The 7,927-nt window shown below is 45.3% G+C and overlaps 1 protein-coding gene across 3 annotated transcripts; it reads right to left on the bottom strand.

Annotated features, from left to right (window-relative positions):
* Positions 1–995: 995 nt before the first annotated feature.
* On the bottom strand, positions 996–7,444 carry STARD4 (StAR related lipid transfer domain containing 4). Of its 3 annotated transcripts, XM_075078123.1 has the most exons (7): positions 7,237–7,369; positions 6,578–6,693; positions 5,033–5,106; positions 4,844–4,893; positions 3,157–3,283; positions 1,901–2,015; positions 996–1,358 (listed from the first exon to the last, which is right to left on the bottom strand). In XM_075078123.1, exons 2-7 carry the CDS (start codon positions 6,597–6,599, stop codon positions 1,132–1,134), a joined length of 615 nt encoding a protein of 204 aa, XP_074934224.1. In that variant the 5' UTR covers positions 6,600–6,693; positions 7,237–7,369; the 3' UTR covers positions 996–1,131. The 3 variants fall into 3 exon arrangements, with proteins under 3 accessions (XP_074934224.1, XP_074934222.1, XP_074934223.1); XM_075078121.1 differs by lacking the exon at positions 5,033–5,106 and having other exon boundaries at positions 7,237–7,444; XM_075078122.1 differs by lacking the exon at positions 7,237–7,369 and having other exon boundaries at positions 6,578–6,828.
* Positions 7,445–7,927: the final 483 nt, after the last annotated feature.

The following is a 7,927-nucleotide window of genomic DNA, read 5'->3' as shown; positions in this document are numbered from 1 at the left end:
ACTCTGCAGCTTGAGCTTTGGCCTTCACGATCTTGCTGACTATGAGTTATATGTTGACTGTATATGGTATATGTGACATGAGCTGCTCATGTTTTTAAGGTGCTCATTTCATTTATTGCAAAGATCAACCTAGAGGTATTACCACAGAACACTCCAGTGCGCTGTACCAGCACGCTGGCAGTCTGCGCTGTTGTGGATACACCAATGCCTATACCTGAAGGAAGTTAGTGGTCCTTTCTGCTGCTTTAGCAATGCCAGGTTTTTCAGTTAAGCAAGACACAAAAAACCAACGCACACAATTACATGCAAATTTAAGTAAAAGATTTTTTGGAAGTGCAGAGTAACACAGAAGATCCATTGGAAGTTTGCTATTTTGACATCTGTGTGGTTAAAAGCCCACTAAAAACTATGGAAAGACACCTGATGACTTAAATGAGCTTTGGATCAGCTGTAAGGGCATTTCTTTATCTATGCACTGAGACTGCTATATATAATAGTTATTTAAGTGACAGTTACAACATCAAAGAAATGCCAGTAATGAATACTTATTTTTGCTAACAAGAGCAACTAGCTTTCTTACGAATAGTATCATTTAACAACTTAGCTGCGTAATATCCCTATGAGAAACCAAAGCAATTTTTAAAAACAAATTACAGATGCACCTGTACAACCTACATAAATTAAAAAATATAAGTAAATATAAAAATATATATATATCAAAATTACATCTTCAATGAGATCCTGTCTTTACAGCGGCCTGCACCTGCAATATCCTGAGCACTCCACTCTCAATACTATTGATGAGAGCTGAGTTCACACTGCATTTTTCAAGCCCACACACTTCCCTTGTGTTTTCTACCTAGGAAGCCAGAGGTTTATAGATTCAGACAGCTCCTCACACAGCTGCAGAGTGCTGAGCAGGAGACAGAATCTCGCACCGTGAATTAGGAACGTATGCTATGTATCACACCAAAACGTAGTTGGTAAAGTTGTTTGGATCCCTCTACCTAAAGGTTCAGGTATCATTCAGGAACAATGTTACTCACCTCTTAACTCGGTAGCTAACCTACGCTAAGCTAGACAATATAATTTGATTGCAAGAAACGCATGGGCTTTTAAGTCACTGTTTGCCTATGTTTTCAGTGCCTTTTTGAGGTCAAAGTAGAAATTGGCCAGGGTACTAGACATGGCAGTGTCTACTGCAGATTGTGGTAGCATCCCTCGCAGTTCAGTCTGAATATAGCCTGTCAAAAGGCTGTGGCTAGGATAGTCCTTGAGGGGGACACAGAACCAACCACAAGGGTGATTGAATCCACGGACAAAGTTAGGTCTCACTTCTCCATAGTCTAGGCTTATACCTATAAAGGAAAACAAATGAAAAAAGGGAAATTAATTTGAGACAGATAAAAAATAAAGGCACAGTAAATTTAAAAAGTGACTATTTCTGCTTGGGGAATTCAGTGGAAGTGACAGACACACTTCAAGATTCTGGGTACTTTCATGCATGAAAGTTGTCTGCTCATCATCCAAACTTCACAACAGACAAGCAGAACTTTATAAGCAGAAATTCTGCCATTAAAAAGACATTCCTCCTATTTACTACCAAGTTGTTACTCCACCCAGTTTGCTGTAGGAGCTGAGTCACAGCACTCAACTTGTCTTTATCACTCCTGTCCCACTGTTGGCATAAACGAAACTTGGCACACAGGTATGGCTCAGGGGTAAGCCAGCAACTCGTATACTACTTTAAATCTGTTAAAATATATTTGAAATGCTTGTTGGAGACCATCTTACACCATTTTTGAATGCTTACTGCAGAACTAAACTTAATTTGAATTAAATCTTAAGCCAAGCAGCTGTTGCAAAATAAGAATTAAGCAGAGGTTAAGTGGTGCCTTACCACATGTTAGAAGCCCATCTTCATAGTTTGTAGTGTAAGAGAAATCAACAAACTCCCTGGGTGCTATGATGTTCCAGAGCTGGCCAGCAGTGGTGTAGCGCATCACACAGCAGTTCTTGTTGAGTGACAGAATGAGGAAGGTAAAAACCAAAAATGATTTAGTATAATGAATACAGGGAAATTTATGCTTGTAGGCAGCTAGCCCATTCCACAAAGGTTGCAGCCTCTGTCAATTATGCTGTACAACTTCAGTGAGGTCTGAATGGCTGTATCGTTTTCAGTCTAAATGCCTGAAGTTTGTAAGGACTTGCCGTCTGCAACTGAGAGCTGCAGCAGCTGAGAATATCTGGCACCATACTGGCTAAATCTACAGAACTCTGTCATGCTTGGGAACTGAAAGCCATGGGGCTTGTGTATGGCTTAACCACTACTACATAAGTCTGAAAGGACCACAAATAAACTGCAAGAGGCCTCTCTCAGGACTAAGATGCTCTCTCAAGTACTTTTAATCCACTAAGTGAATAATAAAATAGAATGCAAACAAGTCTTCAAAAAAAACTTTCTTATAAGACAATAGTTTGTATAAATTTTAGGGAATAATTAGCAAAAATACCTCCTTAACAGCCAGAGCAAAAACCCAATCCATTCTTAAGTTAGATGCCTACAGGGTTTTGAAGTCATACTCAATGTCCCCAGTAACCAAAGAAAGGCTACCAGCTTGTCTGTAATCAACCTCAAACCCACCTTTCTTAAGCAAGTCTTGCCCCTCAGTATGAACTATTTTGGCTCCCAGCGCAAAGCCCTACCATCCAGTGAATTCAGTCTTTTAGGAGGAGGGAGAGGTTGCAGCTCCTGTATGTGTGGATTATTAATGCCCCCAATTTTGTTTGTGGAACAGAACAAAAGAATCTGTACAAAAAGGTTTTGGCATATAAAATTATATACTGTAACAATCTATACTGGAATTTTATCAGAGGCTACCAGAGCTCCCAGGTCCGAGAGAATCATGACCAACCAAGTTTTTCTCCTTTACTTCCAGCACTGATGGGAAGTTGGACTTCATGTGTCAGAATAGGACTGTGCTGCCAGAAAGTCTCATCTGAGGCCACCCACAGCATGTATGCAAAATATCCCATGTGCATGCAGAAAACAGGCAAAAATATGGCAGTATTTGTTGGAACAACTGCTCTGCTGTACTGTTAAGTTCATGTATGCATCTATACACATTTCCCTTAAGAATCTGAACAAGTCTTCACCTGTTCAAATGTTTCCATGATGTCCATTGTAGTCATTAAGCTGTCCCAGTCTAGCCTGTAAGGTCCGGGGCGAATATGATCCACTATTCTGTTAGTAACATCTTCCACCACTCCTTGAGCTTTGTAGCTAGAGAAACATATGTTTACATTTAAAAGTGAGAAATTCTTTATAAATTTTCCTTTATTTGCAAGAGCACACTTACTGTAATACCTTAGTACCTGGAGTTATGGCCAGTGGACAATTCTATCAGAAAAACAATAAAGAAAAAGACCTATGGGTGCATTTATTCTCCTCTGCAATAAATGTTATTCTGAGAAGCTTTGTCGGGATGCTGCAATCAGTATTTTGTAAAGGGCAAACTCTTCCCTCAGATAAAAATAATGTTTACTTCTCTAACAGCTTGGTATTTTTCTGCTCTTGCTGGGGAAGGAAGGGAGTCCGCCAGGGGCAAGTAAAGCTAACAGCAAAAAGAAAGAAAAGCAGTGGTACAGTGAGAAAAACATTTTTCATAAAGTAGATGTAACAGTAGTAGGACCAAGCTCCTGAGAAACTGCTATGCTTTGGTGGCATATTAGAGTACCAAATAAAATAATTTGGTATAAGCCATTACAGAACATTCATTTGTTATCAGATATTTTTAGTAGACACCAGAGATTTTGTTTACTTGAGTTTCTGGGCCTCTGCATCCTGAGGGGGAAGAATCCATCACAACCATTATTTTCAAAATGCTTCCTATTCATTAAGCTGTTCTCATTAATAGTAAGTAACTAATCAAGCAGCATGTTCATCTACCTTCTTGTGCAGTTCACCCATGTTCACTCACAGGTACATTTCTGGAGCCAATCTCAGCTGCATACTCAGAACTGGAGGACAACATGAACATGCGAGTGGCTTCTAAGTAGGTTTTGGAAAGTTCTTCCAAGTGTCCTCTATTAAACCAGGTGTATACACAACCCTGCACTCTTCATCTGCACATAGCAGCCACTGCTCTCTTGGCAGAGGTTCAAGTTATACCTATTGATGCCAGTGTGCCTCTGGCCCTGTTCAGAGTCAGCAGACTCTTGGTGTCTGGGGTCATCAGCTCGGCCAGATTTAACAGGATTTAAATTCCAGAAAGCGCATCAGTCTTTGAGACTACTTTCAAACACCACCTTTTCACAAGACTTTTCCTTTCTTTAGAGTGCCCTGTTTTAGTAACTATTACTCTGCTTAGACCTACAGATATGGACAGAACCCAGTGACAGAAACTCACACAGGAAGGGCCTTTATGTCACACATCTTTCCCATAACTACATGCTTGGTATTTTACGCTACTGTAGTTGCATAGTCACTGTGGTAGTCTGAGCACTGATGCTTTAGACCTTCTGAACCTGGGCTTCATTCTGTGGTTTGCAGACCACTTTTCTAAAAGGTCTGGGCACATGTTGTTGCCCATTTCAGCCAATGGGAGTTTTGTGGTATGTTCCACAGTTTCCATTGATCATTGTTCTAGACACCATGCAACACTAAAGCATCAAAGTATAACACTAAAAAGAAACAGTACAGGCACCCTAGATGATGCACTTAGCTTCTCCTGTGGAGAATCTGTGTAGTTGAAGGCTGTAGAATCCACAGCCTTCATTTCTAAATTCTACAAAACACATTTGTGGGACCTTAAAAATGTACCTACTCTGCCCGCAAACTTACAGGTATCCACTGAATTCCTCTGATGGTTTACGCCACACAGTTGCATCTTTCTGAAAGAAAACAGAAGATACGATGTTAATTGTCACTTAAATTCTAAGTTCTAAGATGTCCTGGCAATGCCCCAATTTTTCTGAAGGGAAGTAAAAGACTTTACAGTTAACTATGGTTCACCTCAAAGTGCTCACTGACCTGGGCACGTTTGTACACTTTTCTTAAGAAGATAAGCAGATGTTTCAGATATCTTTCGCTCAAAATCTTCCATTCTTTCAAAAACAAAATCAGTCAATTGTCTTTCTCAGTGTCAAATGCTAGAAGTCTGTGCAGAAACAGGGCTTGGATGGCCAAGCCAGTTCTCTAGGAGAACACATAGAATAATGGAACCACATCACTAAGCAAAGCCTTTTAATTAAAAGGCAACTGGAAAACCATTATCTGGACACTATTAAGACAGGAAGACCACATGGCTTCTGCTTGCACTCCTGTAACACATGACCAAGCAGATGTGTGCAGGAGGTGCTGGCATTCGCAGACAAGAAAGTGTAAGTTATTCTTGTCTCATAGATGCCTGACTAGAAGTGTCTTGCAAGCAGTATCTATTTTGAAGTTAGCTAGAGAAAATAAAGAAAACAGTATCTTCTGATTTTAATCTAACTATAAAATGGAACTTCTGTAAAAAATCTCTGAATTTCAGTGTTAAAGAAACTACCATATGGCATCTTTTTATTTGGAATTATGATTATGTAAGCACAAAGGATGAAATGTCCTAAAGAAGGGTAGCCTAAGTACTGTATCCAGAACTGCCAAGGATATTTAGGGGCAAAACACATCTCCCTGACAGGTAGCTAAAGCTCTGCATTTCTTTATCATGGCACAGTACCAAAACACAAAAAAGCAAGGAAGGAAGTCCAACTGGAAATTTTACAGGGGTAAAATGGGGAGTAATGTGATCCGAAACAGTGAGACTGATGTAACTTCCTACAGGAAAATAATGGTGTAGGTTTAAGACATAGCATTTAGCACAGCAGAGGTGCTGTAGGTGTTTTGCAAGAGAGGCTTGGATGCTCTGTTCCTCCCTTTCGAGGCAGTGAATTTGTTAATTCTGGAAACAAGTTCCATTTCGAACACTTCACCTTCTCTTATCAACGTTTGGTCACACATTAGAGAACGGCATCCTCTGACATGGGAGGAAACTTCTGATCATGTGGGGGCTCTTAAGGCAATGGAAACATGAAGCGATATGCAAGAAAGAATTGCGAATGACCTCATTTTTTAAGGGTAAGACGTTTGGAAGGTGAAGCATGATGGGTTCAAGCATTATAGACAAAAGAGCTTCCGAAGGCTGGCAGATGCAGGCTATGGTTGGTTTGTTAGAAAGCGTATGTGAGCATCTTCCAACACAGCTAGTTCTAACAGCACTTCAGCTTTTGCTTTAAGAGAAGCCCATAGTCCTACAGAGGTAGGATTCTTCAGTGAGATACTTCCCTGGAAATGGGTATAAGGAATCACAGAGTACGTCTGTGGGCAGGAAAAACATTCTGTCACCTAAAGCTGTCTATCCTAGAAGGGTGGTTTTGCAGGGCCGCTCACCTGAAAGTCCTGCAAGAATCTGCCACAGGTTTCACCCTCGTTGTGGAAGGCATGATGAGCGCTCCCCCCCAGCTCCTCCCCCCCGCCCGGTGACCTACAGCTTCCTCGGGGGAACAAACCGGGCGCGAAGCCGCCAAGACCACTCACGGTTTTCTTCGCAACCCGCCATTCGCCGTCTCCGATGCGGTGGTACTGAATGAGCGTGTTGCGCAGCTTCGTGGCCAGGGGTGCCGAGGCTGGCAGCAGATCCATTTGCTCTCCTCCTGCGTAGGGACACCCGTCGCACAGGCACGCAGAACGGAGCAAGACGCCACATTAGGCACGTCGGCAGCAGCACGGTTCATGCAGATCCACGCTTTTTGAGCACATAGAGCAGGACCCACTACACACCCCCAATACCCCCAACACCCCCAACACCCCCACACACCCCCACACACCCCCACACACCCACACACACACACCCCCACACACCCCCACACCCCCACACACACCCCCACACACACCCCCACACACCCCCCCACACACCCCCACACACCCCCACACACCCCCACACACCCCCACCACACACCCCCACACACCCCCACACACCCACACACACCCCCACACACACACCCCCACACCCCCACACACACACCCCCACAACACACACACCCCCACACACACCCCCACACCCCCCCCCCCACACACACACCCCCACACACACACCCCCACACACACACCCCCACACACCCCCACACACCCCCACCCACACACACACACACACACACACACACACACACACACACACACACGCGCCCCGCGCTCACCTGCTGCCGCGGCCCGCCGCCCCCTCCGCGTCCCCCGCTGGCGGCACCGGCGGCCGGCCCGGCAGCACAACGGGCGATGCCGGCAGCCAATGAGAGCGCAGCCGGCGCTCCAGCTCAGCCAGTGGCAGCGCGATCCGCCGAGGGCGGGGAGGGGGTGCTCACCGCCTTCTCGTATCACGCGAACTGTCGACATGTTGCCGGCGTGTCGTCACGCAGCCGGAGGAAAGAGGGCGCCGTCCCGTTGGCTGTTGCGGGGAAGCAGGTCGCTCTGATTGGGTGGCGGGAGTGGAGTGATGGGAAGGGGCGGGGCCGGGCAGCTGCTCTCCCGGTGTCGCTGGGCGGGCCGCGACCGGCTGCGGTGGCAGCGCGTCACGACAGCGTCGGCGCGCCTGCTCAGGAGCAGGCCGAGCCGCAGCCACCGAGCAGGTTCCGCGCCGCGGCTCCTCTTCGCACGCGGGGCCTGTCGCTGTCGCTCCGGACAGGCCTTTTCGCTGTACCTTTATAAAGGTTTGCACAGGGTTGCAGCTTTCCAGTCGACGCGTCCTGCGGGTGCGCGGTTCAGCTGAGGCCGGCCCTGCGAGTGCAGGTGCAGCCCGCGGTGAAGGGCGTCTTCCCTGGGTCAGCGCCCCCGGGTTGCTCTTAGCTATGATGACTTTCATCACAGCATCCGAAACTGAAAACAAAATGTTTG

Source organism: Phalacrocorax aristotelis, chromosome Z (assembly GCF_949628215.1).
Source record: "Phalacrocorax aristotelis chromosome Z, bGulAri2.1, whole genome shotgun sequence".
Taxonomy (NCBI): Eukaryota; Metazoa; Chordata; class Aves; order Suliformes; family Phalacrocoracidae; genus Phalacrocorax; species Phalacrocorax aristotelis.
This window is presented reverse-complemented; position numbering and strand designations above follow the sequence as displayed.

Bases quoted from the DNA above. Each gene is read 5' to 3' on its own strand.
- STARD4 (XM_075078121.1), bottom strand. From the start codon at position 7,429: ATGTCGACAGTTCGCGTGATACGAGAAGGCGGTGAGCACCCCCTCCCC. The intron at 6,694-7,236 runs GTGAGCGCGGGG...GTCCCTACGCAG, and splicing joins GCGGCGGGCCGCGGCAGCAG to GAGGAGAGCAAATGGATCTG. The intron at 2,016-3,156 runs GTGAAGACTTGT...TCACTCAACAAG, and splicing joins TCATGGAAACATTTGAACAG to AACTGCTGTGTGATGCGCTA.